This window comes from Panthera leo, chromosome B3 (assembly GCF_018350215.1).
Source record: "Panthera leo isolate Ple1 chromosome B3, P.leo_Ple1_pat1.1, whole genome shotgun sequence".
NCBI classification, from domain to species: Eukaryota; Metazoa; Chordata; class Mammalia; order Carnivora; family Felidae; genus Panthera; species Panthera leo.
Genome location: NC_056684.1, coordinates 133,859,861 through 133,883,870, shown reverse-complemented (window position 1 = coordinate 133,883,870; position 24,010 = coordinate 133,859,861). Strand labels below are relative to the sequence as shown.

General features: G+C 52.2%; 1 protein-coding gene across 1 annotated transcript in view; it reads left to right on the top strand.

The window, feature by feature from the left end:
* CCDC88C (coiled-coil domain containing 88C) overlaps positions 1-23,499 on the top strand; it is a 129,537-nt gene extending 106,038 nt beyond the window's left edge. Inside the window, exons 23-30 of the mRNA XM_042944099.1 lie at positions 1,656-1,801; positions 4,351-4,440; positions 5,759-5,997; positions 10,817-11,005; positions 13,653-13,718; positions 16,408-16,476; positions 17,332-17,621; positions 21,184-23,499. Coding sequence (XP_042800033.1) covers positions 1,656-1,801; positions 4,351-4,440; positions 5,759-5,997; positions 10,817-11,005; positions 13,653-13,718; positions 16,408-16,476; positions 17,332-17,621; positions 21,184-22,203 — 2,109 coding nt within the window. The 3' untranslated portion in view covers positions 22,204-23,499. The remainder of the gene's footprint in view (positions 1-1,655; positions 1,802-4,350; positions 4,441-5,758; positions 5,998-10,816; positions 11,006-13,652; positions 13,719-16,407; positions 16,477-17,331; positions 17,622-21,183) is intronic.
* The last annotated feature ends 511 nt before the right edge of the window (positions 23,500-24,010 follow it).

The following is a 24,010-nucleotide window of genomic DNA, read 5'->3' as shown; positions in this document are numbered from 1 at the left end:
GAATGGCTGACTCTGGCTCCGGGTCCTGTATCCCGGGGCATCTGGGATGGAGCTTACTCAGGAGTGCCCGGGTTTCCAGAGGAGCGGAGCTCTCTTTTGGTGCACTAGGTTGGAAATTGTCTTCTTAGCAAAAGCATCTCAAATGAAATCGTGAGCAGACCCCGCGACAGATAAGACCAAAGTGGATTGGGCAGGAGAGAGCACTTGGTCCCTCCCCAGCTTCATCCGTGGGTCCCTCCCCATGGATGGCACCATCCCCAGGACACAGCTCCTCTTGCCTCTCGTTTGTCCAGAAATCCTCTCAGAGGCCTTTTCCTTCGAGCTCGTGGTGGCCCTGTGGGACATCTCAGCTGAGGAAACCAAGGCCCAGGTGCCTCAAGGCCCCCTGGGCTGGGGCAAGGGGCATGTGGAGGAGGTGGGGGCCAGGCTTTAAGCCAGAGGAAGCCTCAGCCACCATAGGCTGTGTTGTCACAGGGAGGTTCTTTAGGGTTTCGGAGGAGACGACAGACTGAGGTCCACGGTAGTGGAATGGAGCTCTGTCTGAAGCCAAAGCCTGCGATTTTCCTGCTACATCACCCGTACTGATCTTCTGAAGCAGGAGTTGGCAGATCTCAGCCCATGAGTCAGATCTAGCCCACTGCCTGTTTGTATACATTCGGCTATGAACTAAGAATGTCTTTGACAGTGGTAATGGTTGGGAGAAATCAGAATAGTTTGTGTCAAGTGGAAATGATAAGAAACTTAAGGATAATTTTTTTAATGTTTATTTTTGAGAGAGAGGGAGGGAGGGAGGGAAGGCGGGCAAGCGAGTTTGGGAGGGCAGAGAGAGAGGGAGACACAGAACCCGAAGCAGGCTCCAGGCTCCTAGCTGTCAGCACAGAGCCCGATGCGGGGATCGAACCCACAAACCGTGAGATCATCATGACCTGGGCTGACGTCGGACACTTAACCGAATGAGCCACCCAGGCCCCCCAGAAATGATAGGAAATTTAAATGCCCATGTCTGTCAGCAGTTTTATGGGAACATGGCCTCACCCGGTGCGCTTACATTTTGTCTGTGGCTACTTCCTGCTGCAGCAACTGAGTCTAAGCTTTGCAACAGGCGACCCCCTTTCAGTCTGGAAAGCCTGAAATACTTAGTGTCAGGTCCTTTGAAGAAAAGGTGTGCTGACCCTCTTCAAGAGCAGAGCTGCCCACCAGAAATAAAGCACAGGCCACGTGCACATGTTAACGTTTTCTAGTAGCCATGTTAAAAAAGTAAGAACAGGTGGGATTAATTTTCATAGTATATTTTGTTTGGCTAACATATCTAAAATATTATCATTTCGATGTGTATCCAAAAAAATATCTTCTATGTTCTTTACTATCATTAAGTCTTCACAATCTGTCGTGTACTTTGGCACACCTCCGTTCAGACTAGCTGCATTGTAAGCTCAATGGCCACACGTTGCTGGTGACTGCCAGATTGGGCAGGGCAGGTGCAGAAGGAGTTCAGCTCTTCCCATGCCGTTGGCTCTTTTGGTCCTTGCAGGTTCTCACTGGCAGAGGAGGGGTGCACGTCCCTGTGCACGTGGCCCTTCCCCTGGAAGCCACATTCCCAGCAGAGGAGTCACGGGATCGCGTAGTGTCTGAAACGCTGTTGATCTGTGTTGTAGCTGCTCTCCCGTCTCAAGGGAAACTTGGAGGAAGAAAATCATCACCTCCTGAGCCAGATCCAGCTGCTGAGCCAGCAGAACCAGATGCTTCTAGAGCAGAACATGGAGAGTAAGGAGCAGTACCACGAGGAGCAGAAGCAGTACATGTAAGGGCACGTGTGGGGTTGACGCCTGTAGGCAAAGGGCGGGGGGAGGTTCTAGCTTCCCGGGCCCCATCCAGGACCTGTGACACTGTGGACAAGGAATGGCCCCGAGCCTGTTGGCGTCCTGAGGGCAAGGGGACGGACCACCTTACCAACACATCCTTCTCTTGGCTTCCCTGGAATGGTTCTAGGTTTCTGTAAGTGGTGGTGGTTAGCTTTTGTTTGTGTTTCAAAGGCAGTACCCCCACCAGAAGCTTTGGAATCTGCTTTTGGAATTAAGCTCACTTTTAAAAATAGGACGGTGCCGGTGAGAAATACCTCAGGGAAGAATCCAAGTGGAAGGCTGAGCACAGGTGCCATAGCTGGTGTCTTTCTGTCACCTGTGTCTGTTTTCCCCTGGATTGTCGCAAAGTGGGTTGTTGCTGTGCTGTGATTGTCCTCCCTCAGCTGGTGTTAATGAAGTGCCAGCTCTGGCACGGGCCCCATGGGTGCACAGATCCATTCCCTGGGGGCCAGGAACTGGTAGGGGTGGGGGGTTGTGCGAGGAGCACCTCCGTGCTGGGCACCTGCTGAGCTTCATGGAAGGCAGCGTAGTGGGGAGATGAGGTTCTCTTGTGGACATGGAAGGTGGGCAGGTGGGGAACCTGAAGGTGGAGCTCAGCAGTGTTCTGGGTGCAGGGAATGTGCACGGAAAGAAGCCTGGACGAGGAGGTGGGCACTCAGCCGTGGAAGGCTTCTCTGTGCAGCTTGTGAGTTTTGATTTGCCGGGAAGGATGCCATCATCCAAAAGGATGCTGGTCTAGCAGGGCCTAGGAAATAGAGGTCTGGAGGAGGAGCCCTGGTCCTGGAAACCTCATGCTTTAAAAGTTGAGTAATCCAAGATCCATCTCGTGGATATGGGGTGATTTTCACCACTCTGTGCTGTGGTGGGTGGGCTCTCCTTCCTCATGAGGAGGGTACTGGCTAGCCAGTGTGGGGAACGCAAGAGGAAGCTGGCTGGCAGAGGGATGTGATCACAGTGAATGCCGCCGCACTGGGCCCGCTCTCCAGCATAACGACGCTGCTTCGTTACTTTTCTGGCTTTGATCCTGTAGAGGTGGCTCGCCACCTACTGGAGGATGGTTTACATTGAAAACCACGCTGTAAATTTAGGGTAGATCAGACTGACAGAAGTTGGCCGTCTGTAACCCAGCTGATAAAAAATGCCAGCAGGGGGTTGGGCAGGTGCTAACCAGAAGAGTAAGAGCCTGGTATCCAAGGGGGGTGATTTGATGGTGGTTTTGCATTAGAGAGTGCGGAATGCCGGGGGCTTAGCAAGCTTCCCAGAGCCTGCGCTGAACAGAGAGCACCGTTCTGGGCCCTGGGAGGGGTGCAGTGCCCACTCGCAGGGAGTTACTCTGCATCCGTGGGGCCAGACGACCACGGAAGTGCTCACAGAGGAAGGCTGAGCAGCATGGCAGTGAGACAGAAGAATAACACAGACATCAAGCCAAGGGGGCCGGGAGCAGAGTGGGGCTTCCTGGTGGGCGCCAGAGGTTCACGAAGCTGTCACTCTTGGGATGTCATTGTGCAGTGATGTCTCAGCCCTCAGTTCGGATGGAGCCCCTACAGCTCCACGACAGAGGCCTGTGTACCTGTCTCTGGTTCAGAGGCCTCCTTTTCTAACAAGGAGACCAGGGTTCCGAGCTGTAATGGCTGCTGAGACCCAGGTGGCAGCCTGTGGGCAGTGCGTGTAGAAGGCACCGCCCCTGGGACTCCTGAGATAAAGCAAACCAGAAGCACACCCTTCATATCAGGAAGGCCAGACTCTCCTAGGGCACAGCAGTGCCCTCTGGCAGCCCCAGGGTCCAGAGGGGTCTTGATCCTTTTTGTGTTTTTGAAAATGTGAACTGATCTCCAATAGTTAGAAATCAGGACATGTTGCTTCATGACCTAAGTTTCTGGCTTCTCTGAAAACATTGGCGGGTCTGCCCTGTAGGCCTCATGGATCCCTGCCTAGTGGCCATCTGTTTGGGCTACTGTGCCCACCGCTCCCCCTGCTCTTTCTAGGCCTGCTTTGCTCCTTCTCTGGCCCCGGAAGCTTTTGAGTTTGCCCTCGTGGAATGTCCTCAGGAACCGGCATCGGGATAGGTCCAAGTCAGAGGTCTGACTTTGCTGAACTGACTAGCTGAGGGCACACCTTTCCCCTTTCACCAAAGGTATTAACGTGCAAGTGCTGTGGCCACCCCCGAATGCCCAGTGTCCTGAAAGACCTGGCCGCCAAGTCCTTAGAGCTTCTAGAAACATGCAGGTTTTCAGATGGTTAGGAGTCTGCTCCCTTGAGTTGGCTTGCATCCAGACCCTAGGTGATTTATCATGGCTCCTTAAGGTAGCAGGGCTCCCTGGACTCATGCCAGACGTTTCCATTCACACATTCCCAGCTTTGTGATCATGAGGGTCATGACACTGTGATGTCCAAATCCCAGAAAAGGTTCCAGGCTGGGCTGATGAAGTAAATTCACGTGTTTTATTTAAAACTGGATTGAGAGCCCCCCTTTCCTCTCTCTTCACAGAGACAAATTAAATGCCTTACGGAGACATAAGGAAAAACTGGAGGAGAAAATCATGGATCAGTACAAGTTCTATGACCCTGCTCCCAAGAAGTGAGTTGATGGAAGTGTCTATGACTTAGACCTAGAGCAGAGAATGTCCGTGTTCATGAGTGGGGTGGAAACTGCTCCCTTCTGGAGCAGCACCCAGCTTGTAGAGCCCATGCCTCCCGCTCTGTGGAGGCCCTGTGTGCAGGCCGCTCCCGTGACAGAGGGGAATTAGACGTTCGGCCCCGCCCCCTGTGCTCTGGCTTGTCCTGTGAGGGACGGCGGATGCCAGCTGACTGTGATGAGACGTGGGCTTAATTTAGCCACAGCCCTTTAAAGGGGGCAGAGAGTCTGTGGTTTTGGAGCCATTAAAATGGGACAAATGGCTGCCGTGTCAGGTTCTGTCTCAGGATTTCTCAGGACATTGCAAATCACGTTCCTGTTTCAGAGAAGGAAGCTGGTATAGCACCTCCTACAGGTGAACACGGGAACCCCTGGGCCTCACACAAATTCCTCTGGGCTCCCTGAACCCCAGGGCAGGTTCACAAACACATTTCTTTCTCCAGGGAGCAGCAGCCCCCTGGCTGTGGGGCCCGCTCAGTCTCCCAGCAGGGCCGGCATCATCCATCAGGATTGACCCCTGAGCCAGCCCTCCCGTGTCCTGTCCCAGCCCAGCCTCAAAGTCAGAATCACCATGAAGCCTCAAGGCTCCTCTGGTGAACCACAGAATTTCAGAACCTTATTCTCACCCTTCTCTCTGACAGAGAAATGGAGGCCCAGATGAGGAACCGAGTAGTTTGTGTAGACACAGTGCTATCTAGTGTCAGAGTCAGTTTTTTTGTTATATCAGGATGCTCCCATTTCCATTTAGCTGCTACTCTGTCGTTTACTCTTAAAATTCACTGGTTTTAATTTAAACGGCCTACTCTACCTGCCTCCTGCTCTCCCATATTCCTCTGTGCCAGGGACTGGGAGAAGAATGTTCACTCACCTCACTCACTATTAACTTTAACAGAAAATGAAGAGGTCCATGACTCTGTTCCAGAATGGCATTTTGACAGAAAAATTGCCAGCGAACACAGATGCGGTTAGCACAGCACCACTTGGTTTCACACAGATAACCAAGAGTCAGTGGCCGTGTTTGAAGTCTGTTTTCCCAAGAGGCTAGTGTGGATCTCTGCCACAACACACATTTCTACCATCCCTGGGCCCCAAATCCAATGATTATGGTGATGAAGAGCACCACCATTCTGAACCCCAAATCAATGGCTTCCAGGCTTATGGAAAGTCCAGCTCCCATCAGGGCCCCCCACCCTGTGACCTGCTGGAGGGACAGTGCGGGTTGGCCTTGTCCTTGTCCTTCTTACAATCTGCTCATAACTAGGAAAAACCACTGGATTGGAGCCAAAGCCTTAGTCAAACTCATCAAACCAAAGAAGGAGGGTTCCAGAGAACGACTGAAGTCAACCGCAGACAGCCCTCCCTGGCAGCTGGAGTCCCCAGACCCGACGACGCCATCTGCCTCCCAGCCCTTCCGGTTGCAGCCAGACAACCCCGAGACGGCCCCATCTGGCTCCAACTGTGTGGAAGAGCAGGACCCCCTCAACGGGCCTGTGGGGAAAGGTACGAGTGGCCGACCAGGCTGCAGCCAGGCTCTGGAGGGGATGCTCCGAAGGGCCGAGCCTCGAGGGTAGAATGAGAGACGGTGCATGGATGTGCACGCATGTGCGGAGGGGCATGGAGAGGGTGTGCCTCATACGCACACATCTGCCTCTTCGCGTATGTTAGCAACCAGGTAGAAAATATACATCTACGTCAGCAGCTTCGTCCCATGACAGTTTTGTTATTTTAGAATGAGAACCATCGCCCAGCAGGTACGCTGGGGTAGGGGGTCTGACATCCACAGAGATACTTATGCAGGCGCTGTAGAGACAGGCTCGGTAGTATATGTTTTGAGGTTGTACATGTCAAAGATTTAGTGTGAGCTGTTCCTGTAGGGAAATCCCAAGTGCATTTAACGTGTTTTGTGTGCACATTAGATCTTCAGTAAAGTCCCTGAGTCCTACCAGCCATGGGGCACAGCTTACCCTTTTACTTAGACCTGTCATTTGGAGTTTGCCAGAGGTTCTGAAATGGAGTTCTTGTTGTATATGCTATGTTTCATCACATCTAAGACTCTATCAGCTCTGCACTGCATAATTACTTAATATGCCACCCGGGAAGGAAAAGACTGGCAATCAGAGGAGGAAGTGCCTTACCACTCAGAAAGTTTGTTATACTCTTGTTGGAGAGCTCTTCCAAAGACTTAGGTTGCTGTGCCCAGACGTAAACGGAAAACAGGAGCAAAATAAATTGGCAGTGGCAGTGACCGTTTTATCAGAGGTACCCCCTGGCCACCGGTGACTTTCAGACACCATCGGAGCTGTGTCCTGATTTCAGAGATGGGAAGGAATGGGGAGAAATGCATGTCTTAGAATCAACCAAACACGGCAGTGGCCATGAAACGTTGTTATATTTTCAAATTTACTTTTAAGTGGTGATTAAAGATTACTTACCCATAAACCTTGCTAGTAATGTAAGTGTTTATGCAGGACCCTAGGACTGTCTGAAGACCAGGCCTGAGACCTTTGTGCCCCCGGCTGCTGACGGCTGGCGGAGACAAGCTGCCTCTTGAGTGTGGCACGTGCACAAACCTTTTGGGGGGGGGTACATTCACCATGCGAGGTCCTGTTCTGTCACTTTTGAATGCAGAAAAAAACGTGCACACGCGCACATATTGGCGACGAATGCTTGCCTCCCTCCCCTTCTTTACAGATCAGATTAGGTGAAACGCTCACGTGCAGCTAAGAGATAAGGAAGCCTAACCTTGGTTTCTAGAGGAGCCCTGTTGCCTCCCGTTTTCATGTTGGCCATTTAAAGCTGTTGACGTTTATCCCCTCCACTTCTATTATTCTGTAATTGACTTAGTGAACTACCATCTGTCTAATGAGCTAGGAAAACTTTGAGAGGAAAAAAAGTGCTTGGCTGGTCCAGACCGTTGAGCTGATCCATGAACGAGCAGGTCAGGGAAAATTATTCATAGTGGCAGCCATGTGTGGGGTGCTTCCTCTGGGCTCAGCATCCCTGTAGCTAATTTACATGCTTTACCTGTCTCCTTGAGTCCTAACTGCCACGTCCGGCAGGCACGATTAATCGTCCCTCCTCAGAGCTGAGAAAGTGAGGCTTGGTGAAATTAAATCCTTGCCAGTGTAACCAGTGGTGGAACTGGGATCCACGTCTGTCGGGGTGCGAGCTGGAGTTCTTGACCACTGTGTGCAGTTAAAGCCCTTTGGGTCCCCGAAGATGCTCAACTAAAGTGTGGCAGAACCTGAGGTCCCTTATTCTGGCCACCAGGTGGCGCTGTGGAGGAAGAAATAACCGAGGATCCCATATTGCTTTAATCCTAAATGAGAAATTGGTTAAATCAGCTGTGTCAATATAGGACGTGTTCAGAAAGTAAGACTTGAGTGTCTGCTCTGACAAGACTCTAAAGGCCAAGAAGTGTGGGATTGGGGTAGAGGTTGTGCGGGAGATCGAAAGGGAAATAATTCTTGACAGGGGGTTTGGTATAAAAAGTGATATTTTCATTGTTTTTAAACATATACTGCCAAAAGAGGTTACTGTAGATATACAGAGTTACTGGTGAATACTTGAGGGTAGACTGTTCATGACACCAGGCCAGAAACAGACCATTAGGGATTTCCAAGGCCTTTGAACAGGAACAGGAGTAGAGTGAGCACCACATCATCAGGGGGCCTGTCATTAAAATGGACGAGTAAGAGAAGCCGGGTCCTAAATTAACAAACATCCTTATTTAATAATTTAACACTTTGAAATTGAACTATGTCTCAGCCATTGGCTCCTTGAGCAGTATATAGTTCTCCTCACGTGCAGAGTGAAGCATTGGCACAAAGATGCCGGTGAAATTAAATTGACTCAGAGCATAAATGATTCACGGAGTCCTGGTTCTGGGCTTGTCATGGGTATTGTTTCTGTCTTTCCTGGGTTGGACAGGATTCTGATTTCCTGACTACATTTAGCTTATTTAGAGTCATTTGTTGTTACTCATTTGATTTACTTGTTTTTTTTTTTTCTTTTCTTCCTCTCTTGGGTATTGCGGGGAATAACAATTTAGCAACTCAGCGCAAAAAGAGTCCCTTTTTGAGAAGCAAAAGCAAGGACAAAGACAAGTCTCCAACGGCCCACCCAACTCTGTCTAAACGCCTGCGGTTCTGGTCTTCCTCTGACATCCCATCCTCTCCTAATGAGCCTGTCCCTTTTTCAGAAATTGGAGATTTCTAATCCTTTTCCTGTATCATGTGTCTTCATCACGTAATCCTCCTTCATTTCTGAAATTCAAACAAAACCAAAAAAGAAACAAACAAAAAGTACCTAAAGGCCAGATGACCCATAGTGGACCCCTCCTTCCCAACCCCAGTTCAAGCCAAACTTAAAGTAGCCAGCGTGGATTCTGATTTCAAAAGAGAAGATGAGTTGTCACACCCTCTGGACCATTTCTCCAGCGCAGCACAGTTTTAGGGGAGCCTCGGGACATCCGTGCACAGGTCCTTGGGCCAGGATGTCCGTGCTAATAAGTAAGTCTGGTGGCCGTGGGCTGCCTTCCCCTCTCTCGCACCTGCAGGCTTATGTCATGCCCGTGTGTAAAGCAGGACTGGTCGGTTGTCGCTTTGCTTCCTAAAGTATACGGCCTCTGTCAAGTGAGATTTTTTTTTTTAAGACTTATTTTTAAGCAGCTAAATTTAAAACCGCTGCCCTTTCCTTTGTCAGAGCACCGAATTGTTGGCTTTTGCTGACAAGGCCCTTTTTAGATGTTCTCTATGTTTTGAAGGATTTACTGCTCCATTCAAGCATTTTGTATAATTGGATCGATGTTGCCAAGCCAGAGGGCAGCCCAGAATGAAGTTTTATGACTGTGTGGTAGCTCTCTGACCTCTTGGATGTGGAAGCCAAAATGGTAGCGGACAGAAAGACCATCAGCACACCAGTCATGCCCAGAGCGGGGGGATGCTGGTCGATAGAGGCCTTTAGCTACTGCACTGTTTGCTGTCTTCCGTCATTCCTGTGTGGTCTTCTTGAGTTCTGCCACATTTTTTTTTTTTTTATCACCTGTATGATTACTTCCGTGTTTTCCCTTGAACTGACTCAGCGTTGCTACTTAAATTTATTTTTAAAAGGAAAGATTATTATCAGTACTGTCTGTGGAAAACCGGTATCAGCATAAAAACAAGATAACCGTAAAAGTACATACATACCTACTAAGCTGTTGAAGTCGTTCAAAGTGGCACTGACTTCATCTCGCACGCTCCGCCTTGGGGACCCCGGGCCACCGTGCTCCTGGTCCCCCAGGACTCTGTCTCGCCAGCATGCCATTAGAATCGCCCTGTCTCTCTGCCATTCGTGCTGTCTGCTCATCTCCACCTCCCCTCCGCTCCTCATTTTAACCGCACCTGTTGGATGCCTGTCCCGACTCATTCCACCAGACTTGAATCTTGCTTCTCATCAAGGGTATCTTTCAGAATCCAAATTTTGCCTTGGTTTCAAGTTGTAAGATTTGGGCACTGAAAACTTCCCAGCGAACCCAGACTTCAAGTGGCTGAGGGGCCGGTGGGGTCAGGTCCACGGAAGGGCCCTGGCTCTGGGTCCCCAGCCACGGGGTTCCTGGGTTGGGACATGGTGACGTCCTCCTGCTCCTAGTAGTTCCAACGGCACTCGTGTTACCTTCCATTTAGAGAGCCCATCTCCTTTCCTACTGTTAGGTAGTTGGAATGAGTTGGGTTTTTTTTTTCTTTTTTAATATTTTTACATAGATTTTGTTTTATAATAAGAGTATGTGTTCGTGGTAGAAAATTCAGCGATTGCAGAAAAGCACAAGATGCAAGGTAAAAGTCACTCTTAACAGAAATTAAGAATTCTTAAATTGTCAGCGTGACAGTGAACATCTTCTTCAAATCCTCAGTGAAGCCAGCTGGCAGGATGCACATCCTGGGCCTTTGGAACCTTGGCTGCAGGCCTTGAGTGATCTTGAGCAGAAGTTATGAGGATCTTTTTAGATCAGTCATTGGAGTTACATACAGCAGGTGTACCCCGTAGTTCGTATGTGGGACCTGTAGCAACAGTGTGTCGATCCGATCGTCTTGAGTTCTTTATCTTCTCCCGGCTTTTCAGGGCTTGCAGTAGGATCCATCTGTAGAGCCAGGGCTGGCCTCTCTGGGCCTCCCAACACAGGCCTGCAGCCTGCGCCCTCTTGTTGAAACTGCAGCCCAGCTTCTGTCTTGTTGTGGTCCGTGTGCCCTGGTGTCCCTGCTTCTAGACCTCAGTGTGGCAGCCCAGCCTTCGCACGGGCTTTTGCAGCCCCATTTCTCAATGTCCTTCTCTGCCCCAGGCCCTGGGGACCTAAAACCAAAGCAAGGGTCCCCGCACAGAGGCAGCCTTGACCGCACAGATGCCTCCGCCGACCTGGCCGTGAAACCCTGGCCCTCGGAGCTGAGCTCCCGGACCTGTTCAACCTCAGCCATCACTACAACCCCTTCCAGCTCCACCCCCATCTCCCGGCACCCAGGCCGCACCAAAGGTGAGTTGTGGGCCCCTCCAGAATAAGAGGGATAAGCGCCCAGGGTCCTTCCGAAAGACCCCAGGCTATGAGGTGGTAAGCAGAGCAGGTAAGCTGTAGGCAAGCTTTGAAATCACAAAGGCATGGATTCTGCCTACCAGCCGGGTGACTCAGGGCAGACAACTTCACCATCCAGAGGCCCGATCCTAAGCCGCTCTCACCAGCACTTTTCAGGAAGTGGTGGCACCCAGTAGCTCCAGAAGGGAGGTGAACTGGAGTTTGGGCTAAATGCAGGCAACACCCTCACTCCACCGTGGTGGGAGTTTGGAGGTTTATTCTCTATGGAGGAAACACGAGCGTGTCTCTGAACTGGAGGTCCACTCAGTAGATTAGAGAGTGGGTCTCCTAAACTGAGGACAAGGGGATTTGGGGAGGGGCTTACAAACTGAACTTCTCCCTGGGTGCCAGGAGCCATATGTGTCCACACCTCTGGACGTGAGATTAAAATGTTCTTCGACCTGTCTGATAAGCTTGAGAAATTCCCACCAGAACAGCTCAGTCATATCTTGCCAAGTGAGGCCTAGGGAAGTTCAGGGATCCCTGGACACCTGAAGAGAGCCTCTGGCCAGGGCGACCAAAACCAATACGAGGCCACAGAGTAAACAGCACAGAGGTGACAGCTTTGAAATGCCTGTCATTAATAGAGTCTGAGATAAGTGAGGTGGTTTTACCCATGAAACAAGAACAGGATGCTGTAAAAGAGAGCAGTTGGGGGGAAAAGCACTTGGAAATCTAAAATCTACAAACAGGAAGATAAAGCTTAAGACTGAAAAAGACATCCTGCTTACAATTTAGAGATATGAAAATATCTGAAGCAACAGCTGGAAGGGGTGCCTGTGGGGTGTTGGAAATTGGAGAGAACTGGGAAGGATTACTGTTATACCACCACCCCACCACCATACCACCTGGCTGTGCAGAACCTTGGTTTGACAGGCAAAGCACACAGGGTCCCCACCCTCAAGGCGCATCTGGGTTAGCTTCACGACCTTGTTCACAGCTCATGAACACCTCTGGGGAGATGAGTGGGCACAGGGCGAGCAGGTGGTCCTTCTCTACTCCTGGCCAGACACTGGAAGTGGTAGTCTCATGCTGGTGGAGGTCAAGGGGATGGTGTCACATGCTAGGTGGACAGCCTGGACAGGCTCCTTGTCAGCAGTCTCCCCCCGTTCTCCCGGGGCCTGGGGTACAGAAGCCCTGCCTGGTCTCAGGGAAGAGCCGGGACTCCATCTCCCCTCGGATTTCCAGCGACCTGTGCGGTTCAGGGTCCAACCCTTGAGACTAATTCGCGGGCCCTGTCTGGATCCCAGTCCTAAACCAGAGCCTGAGCCTAGAAACCTCTCTGGCCATTCCTACACCTGTGGAGCCTGCAGGAAGGTGGGTCACCTCTGCAGACCCAGTCCTGGCCACGCGCTTCCCCGCCAACGTGTACTCACACTCCTCAGTATTGACTGCCATTGGGCAAATAGCAAGTGGAAACCCCCCCCCCCCCCCTTAGAGTCAGCCATTTCTCTAAGTAAATCTGATTCCTTTTAGAACAGAATTTATCGGTTTATTTTGTTATTTTGGGGGGGAGAGTGCGTGTATATGTAACCAAGGGAGAAGGGCAGGTGGGGAGAGAGAAGGAATCCCAAGCAGGCTCCACACTGAGCGTGGCTCAATCTCAAGACTGTGAGACAATGACCTGAGCTAAAATCAAGAATTGGACAACCCACTGATGTACTCAGACGCCCCTAGAGCAGAACTTAATAATCAAGATCTGGGCGCTACAGAGTTGCCATTGCTTCTGGCCCTTTCAGTAGAGAAAGATGGGACACATTATAAGTTTGTGTCAATACTTCCGATTCAAATGTAACATTACAGGGATTTTCCTTCTTTGATTTCATATCTGTCCTTTTCTTACATGGAAATCTGGTCTCCTGAAACATTGACTTATCTTTTTACCCCCAAATATGTGGTAAATGGTTTAAAAAGTTATGCCAGTGTTATTAAAGTAAATCCACTAAGCGGTATTTTCTTTATAGTTCTTTTACTCTTTAAGTTCCATCTCACTAAGGATGCACACATAGAGTTTTACATTCAAAATGTAAACAGATAAATGTTTCTCTCTGTATGATTGTTAACAATTGCATGCAGTGAGGTTTGTTCTGTTTTCAATTTTAGACTTCTTCATAAATTAACCCGGTGTTTAAAATACATAATATAGATTCAAAAACCTGAATAATGTGAGGAGGTATTCTCAGTGTTCGAGGTCCCCTCTCTGCCCCCATCCCCTGAACTCTATTCCAAAACCACTCTCTGGATACCCTTTTTCCTTCGGTACTCGTTGAAATTCCTGGTGCTTCTTTCTGCAAAAATAAATGGCATCTTGATTTCTTTTTTTCCACCTAGGCATACATCATGGAGATCTTTCTTACTTTAATTGGTATTAAATGGCCACATATCACACAGTCTTTTCAACCAACCCTTCTCCAGAGCTGATTCCTTGAATTGGGATTGCTGGGTCAAAGGGCAAATAAAAGTATACTTTTTCCTAAATAAGAGTCTGTAGTTTTTCAAAGTGTTCCAGAAACTCCTGCGTTAATAACCGATGACCTTACTGTCACCATAGGCTATAATTCAGATGACAGCCTCTGTGACCCGTCCCTGGAGCTGGAGTTCAACCACAGGCAGTACGGTGAGTGCTCAGCGTCATGTCCTTGTGCCTGGGGTCTCAGACTCATTTTCATCTGCAGTACTTTTCCTTCAACCTCAGTCCTGTGTGGATGTCCGACATACAAAATGGGTAGAAGTGAGGATGGAGAGGGGCCGCAGTTCCTCCAGGCTCCTTCCTGCCCTCCCCAGGGTCCTGAGCATATGGCTTCTGCTTACATACCTCCAGGGACAGGGAAGTCACCACTTCTTTTTTTTTTTTTTTTAAATGTTTGTTTTTGAGACTGCACGAGTGGGGGAGGGGCAGAGAGAGAGGGAGACACAGAACCCGAAGCAGGCTCCATGCTCTGAGCTATCAGCACAGAGCCTGACACGGGGCTCGAACTCATGAGCCGCGAGATCATGACCTGAGCTGAAGTTGGAGGCTTAACTGACTGAGCCACCCAGGCGCCCCGGAAGTCACCATTTCTAAAGTATCCCGCGTCTACAGGCTCCAACTGCCCTTGCTTTGGGGGTGCCCCTCAGGTTTGCCAGGGCATTGTGGTGACCCACACGGGGAGCACTGAGTGCCAGGAGGTCCCTCAGTGTCCTCACTTGGAGTTCAGTTGTCCACATTAGCTCCACGTTGTACTAGTCTTAGGAACTGATGAAGTCTTGGCCATTTGATTTAGAGACATTGTAAGTTTCTGCAGCAGGGAAACAGCGAATCATACCAGCTTTCTCAAAACTTAAAAGCTGCTTTGGGTTTTGGTGAGTTTTGAAAAACAAAAATCCTATAAGGGTGAGGAAATGATTCTTAAAATCAGAAAGCTCACCGTGAACTCTGCTACTTGGGAAGTGATCAACAGTAAGTGTAGGGGCTATAGCGTTGTCTCCCGTCCGTCGTTGTCTTCAGTGTCTTACGATGCGGACGTTCATACAGATACAGACGCTGGCGCTCTGTATGAGTGGAAGTCGGACATGCTCTGTGGCACAACAGTCTGGCACGAGGGCCCCTTGTGTCTTTGCACCGAGGGGGGCGGTGCCACACCTGGACATACTGGCCGCGGTGCTTTGTTAGGGGCACTGAGGAGCCAGATGGGTGCTCCAGCGGCTGACCAACCGAGGGGTTTTCTTCCTAAGCACTCTGATTCCTTGAGCTTTTATTATCAGGGGAGAAGGAAGGAAAAGCAGTTTTCAGTGCTGTGGTTGAATAAACAAAAGTGCTTTGGGGCCCTGTTGATTTGTGTCACGGTTTTCTTTGAATGAAACTTAATTCCTTTATAATTTTTTTTTAATGTTTATTTTTTTTTGAGAGAGGCAAAGTGTGAGCAAGGAAGGGGCGGGGGGGGGCGGGGTGGTGGGGACACAGAATCCGAAGCACGCTCCAGACTCACAGTTGTCAGCACAGAGCCCGACCCGGGATTCGAACTCACAAACTGTGAGATTATGACCTGAGCTGAAGTCGGCTGCTCAACTGACTGAGGCACCCAGGCGCCCCAAAACTTAATTCCTTTTTAAAGAGAGACGTGCATTTTCTTCAATTTTTCCTTCTGAAAGAGGGGACTCTGCTTTTACACTGTTTGTGAAAACTGCGGATTTTTTGGCTCCTCCCCAAACCCTGTTTGCTAGTAAGAGTTTTCCAGATGCCTGCTATTTGCAGAGCGCACCAGCACTTGGGAACTGGACGCCCTATAGACCCAGTAAAGCAAGAGCAAACTCTCCCCAGGGGCACAATGAACAGAGCACCTCCGCGCGTCTTCGTTTCTCCGTGCCCTTCGGCTCGACACCAGCTGCGTGCTGAGGTAGATGCAGGGATGACAGAAAAGCAGTTCTTGTCCCCCAGGGGTTCGTGGTCCGGCAGGACAAACAAAGTGGTGTGGGGCAGGCCGGCAGGGCTCCTGGAAGAGTGGACCAGGAGAGCGGGGGTCTGCCGGCCTTGGAGGGCCAGCCTGCCTTTTGCAGCGGTGAAGCCACCCCCACCTGCAGCCAGGCTCGCCCCCGCCTGCCTCCCCCTGCTCCCCGCCCTGAGCTCCCTTGTGCACACACTCAGGCAGGCTCATGCAGCCAGGAGAGCTGCTGTCTCCAAGTTCCTTGTCACCGGAAGGGCCAATTTTTCCCTTGGGGGCAGATGGAAATTCGAGGCAGAGGAAGCAAGGAGCTGAAGGGCCACAAACAGCCAAGAAAAGCAAAAGCACACTCTCCCTCCCCTCCTCAGGGTCCCCGCACTCACTCCTGTGGATCAGCAAAGGGAAGGTGCCCTGGGCGCAGGCACGCACCCCCTTGTACACGTGTGCACCCCGCTGTCTTCTGGCTCCTCTACCCCCTCCAGGTCTCACATGTGTTCCAGAAAGCTCTATGTAATAATAGGCGTGGGCGCTCTCCTCTCGTTAGCTTCCCCTGAGCAGCCCTTCTCTTTCGGTCTGCTTCCTGGACTAGCGTTCGTGTGCGATTCGTGTTGTTAACAAAATTGTCTCAAGTCCTAGCCCTAGACCTAATAAAAACAACGCTACCTGTCGTTTCTGGGTCGCTTGCTGGATGCCGTGCCTCACACGCAAGTTGCTGGCGCTCCCGGTGGGGGAACATAGAGAACCCCGGCACCCATCCATCCTCAGGGCCTCTGCCTGGACTTTGGCGTGGACGTGCTTTGTTCTGCGGCCTTTCTCGGGTCAGGTGGTTCAGTCTGGGGTTTACCTGCTCGTTGGCCCTTGACACGGAGTGTCCTTTCCTTTCAGTGTCCCGACCAGGCAGCTTGGAGAGCAGTCGAAATGCATCCAGCGACAGCTCGCCCCTCAACCTGAAAGGTCGGTCAGCCTTGGCTTCCGCACGCTTTTCGTTATATTGTGGGCTTTGGTTCTGGGCTCGTGTTGTTGTTGGTTTTTTTTGTTTTTTTTTTTTTTACAACAAAGTGGTCATCTTCACAGGTTGTCTGCCTCATCGGACATTTGCCGGTGGAGTCCACATCGTGCTGTTTGAGGCACACACCTGGGCGTTTGAGCGGATTTGAGTTTGAATCCCTTCATCCCCATAGACCAGCCCTGGGTGCCCGCCCCCCTGCCCCCCGTTCTCTGAATCTGAGCTACTTCATCTGTAGCGTGGGGGTACTGACCATAGTTCTGTCTGGTGGCCAGAGAGCATAGTGGGATGACTTTGATTCTTCTGTACTTTTTTAACTTCGTTATATAGTGCACAGTATCGTCTGTCTTAACATTTCTGAGCATTTGGAAAGAATGTGTGTGTTGTCCCAAGCCTGGAAACTTTTCACAGATAACTTTTTTCCCTTCTCATGCGCATGACCAGCCCCTGGAAGACCCCTAGCGTGGAACAGGTGCTGATTAATCCTTTAATACATGGATGGATGAGACCTACTGAGTGTGGTGCCTTCAGCTACTAATATTAAATAATAACTTAAACGTTACCAGAAGCTTTCTGCTTTTATCTCAAGGAGTTTCGTTTTTAAATGCCAGAGTGAAATTCTGAAGCTCTCCAAAACGTCCTTAATATCCGAATTGCAGCTGGGAGAAGTGTGGCCTGGGTGCCCTGGCAGGGCTCTCTCTGTTTTCCGTGACTGCGAGGCAGCACAGAGCCCGCTGGAGGCAGAGGAGACGGCAAGGGAGACTCACGCGTGTCCCTCTGTACCGCCCCGCCCCCACTCCCAGGTTCCTCTGACCAGCTCCACAGAAGGTCCGAGAGCTTCAGCAGTGAAGACCTGATCCCCAGCCGGGACACGGCCACTCTGCCACGGGACGCCAGCACCACGGGACGCGCCGCCCTCAGCCGCCATGAGTGCCCCCCGCCCCGGAACGGGCCTCTCCCCCAGGAGGGCATCCAGAAGAGGGGCGCGGGCCAGCCTCACGCTGGGGGACGGCCCAGCTCTGCCTCGCCAAGCAGTGAGATGGTCACCCTGGAGGAGTTTCTGGAGGAGAGCAACCGGCGCTCCCCCACCCCTGTGAGTGGCCCGGGGCTTGGACACAGAGTGCCTGTCTTCCCCACATGGGCACTGGGGGCTGAGACCCTGGCAGCAGAGTCCCAGAAAGGGACGGGCCAGGCGTGGTGTGGCCTGGGTGGAGAGCTGGCTTGGATGGGGGAGGGCACCCACTAGTCAGCAAGCCACTGGGCTCTGGCAGCCGGCCCCAGACCTCGGAGCCTGTTTTCTCCATTGTGAAGTGAGCAGGCAGGAAGTAGCTGCCAGCATAGAGGGTAGGGATGGGATGTGCCCACCACTGGGAGCTGCTCTCGGGATATGGCCAGCACCCAACTTGGTGGGGCTAGGGTCTCAGCAGCTTTTGTGGCAGAGCCCCTAATACCCACTTCTCCCCAGCCTCCACCAGCAGAGGTTGGCAAATTGTTTCTGTAAAGGGCTCAATAGTAGATATCTTAGGCATTCTGGGCCATGCAGTCTCTATCGCAGCCTCTCAGCTCTGCCATTTTCGTAAGGACACAGCCTTAGATCTTCTGTCAGTGAATGGACATGGCTGTGTTCCAACAAAACTTACGGATATTGACATTTGAATTTCATTTAATTTTCACGTGTCACGTAAGGCTTTTCTTTTTAAAAATTTTTAAAAATCATTTTAAAAATGTAAAAACTCTCCTTAGCTCTTAAGTCGTACAAGAACATGTGGCCAACCGAGATTGACTTCCAGCTGTAGTTTGCTGGCCTGCATCCTGCAGCTCTGACCCCCAGACATCACTGGCGTTGGGGTGCCCTCCTCTGTCACTTGCCAGTGTCTCTGTTTAACTTTCCTGAAGCTACACGTGTGCCTTTTACACACTCTGCCTGACTTCAGTCAAGTAAGCAGTTGGGTTACTGAACAGATAAAGTATACTTTCTTGCAAATGAGATCTTGTAAGGGTTTTTTTGTTTTTTGAGCATGCATGAGTGCACGCATGAGTGGGTTGGGGGCAGAAGGAGAGGGAGAAAGAATCAGAAGCAGGCTCCACACCCAGCATGGAGCCCAACGCAGGGCTCGATCTCATGACCCTGAGATCATGACCTGAGCCGAAATCAAGTCAGATTCTCAGCTGACTGAGCCACCCAGGTGCCCTGAGATCTTGTAAGGATTTTTAATGCTTCCATGATTCTGTCTCATTCCCCTTAACAGTGGAACTTTTTTAGCCACACGGTAAACTCTATGACCCACCTTATAGGCCATGGTGGAAACACTAAGTATTAGTTCAGCAGATACTTACTGAGCACCTACTACATGTTACACAGTGTGCATAGTGCCTGCTCTCGAAAATCAGAGCAAACCATTAATTGGCAAGCTTTTCTCATAGATTTGCTAGGTGCTGAGTCTTGTGGTTGGCACTGGAAGGAAATAGAAAACATGGCCCCTGCCGTCCCTTCATTTACGTTTCTGTCCGGCAAGCACTGGCTCTGTGCACTAGGACTTGGAGAAACCACACAGAAGCCCTGCTGCTTTCAGGAAGCTTATGGTCTGCCAAGTGGTTCCCAGATTCTCCTGGCGGCCTCGCCAGGACACAGGCTGCACCCTGGAGCTTCTGACTCCGTGGGTCTGAGGTGGGGGTCCCTGAGAATTTGCGTGTTTACTGGATTCCCAGAGGATGCTCTTGCTGTCAGCGTGTGTCCAGGCATCACACGCTGAGGAGCCAGATTCCACTTATCCGGTGGAATAAGTGAGAATGGTCCAGAAAGCAGGGGTGCCTGCAAATTGGAAGACTTTCCTTCTCGACCCTTTCTGACTATGTACCTACCGCAGTGAGTTTCCTTTCCTTTTGCAGATTTCGGGGGGTGGGTCCTGTTCAAGGGGCAGGGCCACTCCCCCCTTAGTTCAGACCTGTCCCTGGTAGTCCCTGTTCCTCACGCTCCATATCATCACCTGTCCCTTTTCAGCCTAAACAACCCCAAAATTATCTTACTGCAAAGTCCGTGTTGGAAGCCGATGTTTGGCCCTGGAGAGCCACCCTCACCTCTCTGCCTGCCTAGGGTGCACAACCCCTGCCCAACCCGTGCACCTGACCTCTCCCACCCTCCCTCGACCAGTCCGGAGAAGTCACAGTGTGCCCGTCCGTGCTTTCACCTCCCTGATGCCGGCAAGGGAGTGTCTCAAAATGGGCTCCCTGGGTGGCCAGAGAGGGTGGCCCCATGCAGGTGCGCATCACAGGATTAACCATGTGTAGGCAGCAGCTGGGGTCAGCCAGCAGTAGGTGTTAATCCTGGTCTGTGCTCTCCGGGTGTGGGACCTGTTAGACCCCTGGGGCTTCAACTTCCTTTCCTATCGAAGATTGTTTTAATCCAGCCTTAAACAGCCTTGCAGCGTTGCTCTTTCAAGAGTTCAGGGAGGTTTGGGTTTTCTTGGTGGTTAACCTGTGGTTCCTAGCACAGTGTCTGGCACTCAGGAAGCACTCGATAAATGGTTCCTGTCCCTGCTAATGACTGAAGATCTTAGCGCGTGCTCAACCGAGATCTGTGGCTCCAAACTAGCATAAAACAGTAGGTTTTGGCTCTGTCAAGTTGAGCATCCAGATGTCTCCATGGGCCAGCAGTTTGTTGGCAGGTACAGATGGCTTCTGAGCTGCTGCCCCGTCCTGCAGACTGGCTCCCCCCACCCCCCAACAGCTCACAGAAGGCTAGGGTCAGACTGCCTCAGCCCTCAGTGCCTGACTCCCACCTGCCACGTGAATGCACTTCCTTGCCTGGTTTTGCAGTGTCCATCAGCCCGAGGAGGAACCTCCACTTGGCTCCTCCAGGCCATGAGGTGCTGACAGGAGGCTGAAGTTACTGAGCGGCATCATAGACCTGGGCCTCTGGTGACTCTGTTTGCCTACACAGTGGTGGCGAGAGGACACCAGTTCCCTGGCCCGGGGAAGCCCAGCCAGGGAGCGGTGGCTTGAGCGGAGCAGTCTGGCGGGCTGGGTCGTCACATGTCCCCCATTCCTGCCACCCTGTCCTACTAGGCAGCCTGCCGTTCTGGCTCCCACCCACCCCCGCTGTGCCTGCCTCTTATGTGGAGAGTGGTCTGAGTGGCAGTGAGGGTTCTGGCTTTGCAGGAGCTGGTCTTGTTCCCCTTCCTCTGTGGCTCCACACACAGAGCCCTTGCAACGTGTCTGAGCACAGTGGGCTGACCGGGAGAAGAAAAGTGCGGCCCTGCCGGTCAGCTTCCCTCGGCCCTGCGCAGTAGGAAAGCGAGAACAGATTGGAACAGTTGGCTGTGGTCGGGCTTTCAGCCCTGACCTTTCCAGAGACTGGATGAGCTTTGCGGGAAGTCCTTCCCGTGTCTGGAGGTCTTTTGTTTTTGTGAAGTTAGGGGGCTGCCAGAGTGGCGTCTGGGGTTCTCTCCCTGGTGGTCTGTGTATCGCCCCCTCCCCGTCTTGACCAGTGTGTGGGGGGCACGGGCGATGTTCTGCCTCAAAGAGGCCTAGCGGGGGCAGGAAGCCTCAGTCCTGGCCACCTGTGCTGCCCAGGGGACGTCCTGGGGTGGGGAGGGCCGTCGGAGCGCCTGTCGGGGCCTTGTGCCCACTTCTCACTCCTTCTCTCTTCCCCGTAGGACACTCCCAGCTGCCCGGATGACCTGCTAAGTGACTTCTTCAGAAAGGCCAGCGGTCTCCCGGCCATTGGAAGCCAGCCGGGGCCACCTGCCAGGAGAGAAGGGGCCAAGATGCCCACCAGCTTCGTGGCCCCTACCATCAAGATGCCTGTCAACACCCCTGAAGGGAAGTTGCTGAAGCCTGGACAGTACGTGAAGCCAAACTCCAGACCTGCCGAGGCCGAGGCCCCGCCCAGTGCCCCCCCAAGGCAGGCCCAGCCCCCCCAGAGCCTGTCACTGGGCAGACCCCGGCAGGCCACGATGCCCCCGACGTCCCACACACCGGCCGGCCGGAGTGCATCCCTGAGCCGTGCCTTTAGCCTGGCCTCGGCCGACCTTCTCCGGGCCAGTGGGCCAGAGGCTTGCAAACAGGAGGCCCCTCAGAAGCTAGGGGGTCCTGACACCTCAGGGGGCAGAGAAACAGGCAGTCACGTCCTGCAGAGCCCCACGCCCCCCACCTCCCACAGCCTGGCCCGGGAGCGGACCCCGCTTGCCGGAAAGACCTGCGGCAGCTCCGGTCAAGGCCCAGCCCCCCGCAGCCGGCCCCCGGACGTGAGGCGCTTCTCACTGGCTCCCCCAAAGGAGGAGAGGCTGGTCCCCCTGCAGCAGTCTGCCACGGCCCCGGCCATCGCCTCCGGAGGTGGCGGTGCCTGTGGCAGCAGCTCCCAGCCCCAGCACTTTCCATCGGCTGCGGCCCCGGCTGCCAGGACCAAACCCCAGACGCCCCCCCACTCGGGGGAGGCGGCCACCATCGCCCCTGTCCGGGGCGCGCTCAGCCTCTCAGAGGGAGACGGGGTCCCGAGGCAAGGCCACGGCGAGGGCCTCCCTGCCAAGAGTCCGGGTAGGTCTCCCGACTTGGCTCCGCACACCAGCCGGGCCCCTGAGGACTTCAGCCGCGGAAGCAGCTTGAAGAGCACGCCGGCGTCCCCCGAGCCTGGTGGGGACCAGCAGACGGTGTGGTACGAGTACGGCTGCGTGTGACTCGTCCGGACCGGCGGCCCCTGAACCCTGAAACTACTGACTCCCCTTCTGGCGGTGACGGCCTTTGCTTCTGCCCCTGTGGTGCCAGGAAAGGGCTTTAGAATGAGGATGGGGGTTCCTGTGCGTCTCTCCTGTTAATGAAAACACTGTGCCAAGCCCTGCGAGGGTTACACTCCCAGGTGTGTGTCTTCTGTAGCTTCCAGCACCTGAGAGCTTTTGAACAGATCCACACTTGACGGGGACACTCAGAATGCAGTGACAGAACCATTGAAGCAGACACTATTTGAGCATGTCCCGGTAGAACACTCATTTGCAACTCGTTGACCTCTCTTAAGGCACGGGCGTGTGTATGTGCGTGTGTGCACATACACTTTCACGTGGCCAAGCCCCCGCGGCTCTGGAAACTCCATTCCCTCTCCCCAAAGCCGTTTGATCCTAGGAGAAGTCCAGACTGGCCAAACTACAAAGATCTTGAGGACCTTGGTGGGGGGGACCCCAGAATTAGGCTTGCTGCTGAAAATCAGGGGTGTCGCCATGCCATTCCTGGGGTCCCAGGCAATCCCCTTCTGCCCCAGGGCTAAGGTGGCCTTCTAGGCAGGTGGCAAGTGGCTTCAGGCTTTGGCCTACCCCCCCCACCCCCCCATCCCCCTGCAGCCGGCTCCTGGGCTCTGCATGGTGGGCTCAGGGGCCACGGGGAGACCTGCCTTCCCTGACTCACTTCTCTACAAACACTGGATCTGCTGGGGCTGGGGGGCTGGGGGCAGAGAGAGGGCCCTGCCCCAGCCCCGACCAGCAAGTGCACATAGTGTACAGAGGGGAGGTGTGTGCAAGAGTGGGGTACAGCCTCTCCACTTCCCCAGTCTCAGATGAGATATTGATTTATTATTTCTGAATAACTTCTTGTGGTAGAAACCAAATTTCTTTTAATATATTACATATGTATGTACACGCCCCTGTGAGATATATGTCCTTTGAGGGGGAATCTATTTATGTTCCACTGGGAGTCCTTCTTTTCCATCAGGAATCTTAACCTGCTGCTTTTGTGTATTTGGTCAGATTCCTGACACGTTTTGTTTTCTGTTTAGTAAAGGTGCTCTTTCTGGGATATACTAAACTTGGTGATTTTTTTTTTTTTTTTTTTTAAGATTTTTTTTTTTTTCTTTTGATTTAATCCGAGGAAAAAATGGGATTGTTAACAAGGTCAGTTTTAGGAGCGCTTTCGGTTGTGTATTGAATAGCCATTCATTCTGGAACACACGGACAGGATTGTAATAAAATGAGATGGCAGAGAACGGAGTCCTGGTTTTCTCACTGGACAGCCTTGGCATTATGGGACAGGCTGTCGGGGGCTCCCGGGGCTCCCTGCTTCACCTCCAAGAGCCTTCTTGGCCTCTGGAATCTACTCTTTGCCAACAGGTCAGAGAACAAGTTTTTCGTGCTTACTATACAGCTTTTTCCCAGACTTGTATTTTTTTTTCCTAGAGTTTATTTTGAGAGAGAGGGTGAGTGAGCAGGGGAGGGGCAGAGAGAGAGAGAGAGAGAGGAGACAGAATCCCAAGCAGGCTCCTCACTGTCAGCACAGAGCCGGATGCAAGGCTGGAACTCACAAACCGTGAGATCGTGACCTCAGCCGAAATCGAGAGTTGGATGCTTAACCGGCTGAGCCACCCAGACACCCTGTTTTGATGTGGGATTCAGCTCCAACTGGTCCTTTGGATTTTCCCAAGAGTACTCGACTAGGATCTGGAATTTAGATCTCCGGGACCTCAGATCAGATGCTTAAATAGGAGGGAGGGAGGATGGGAGG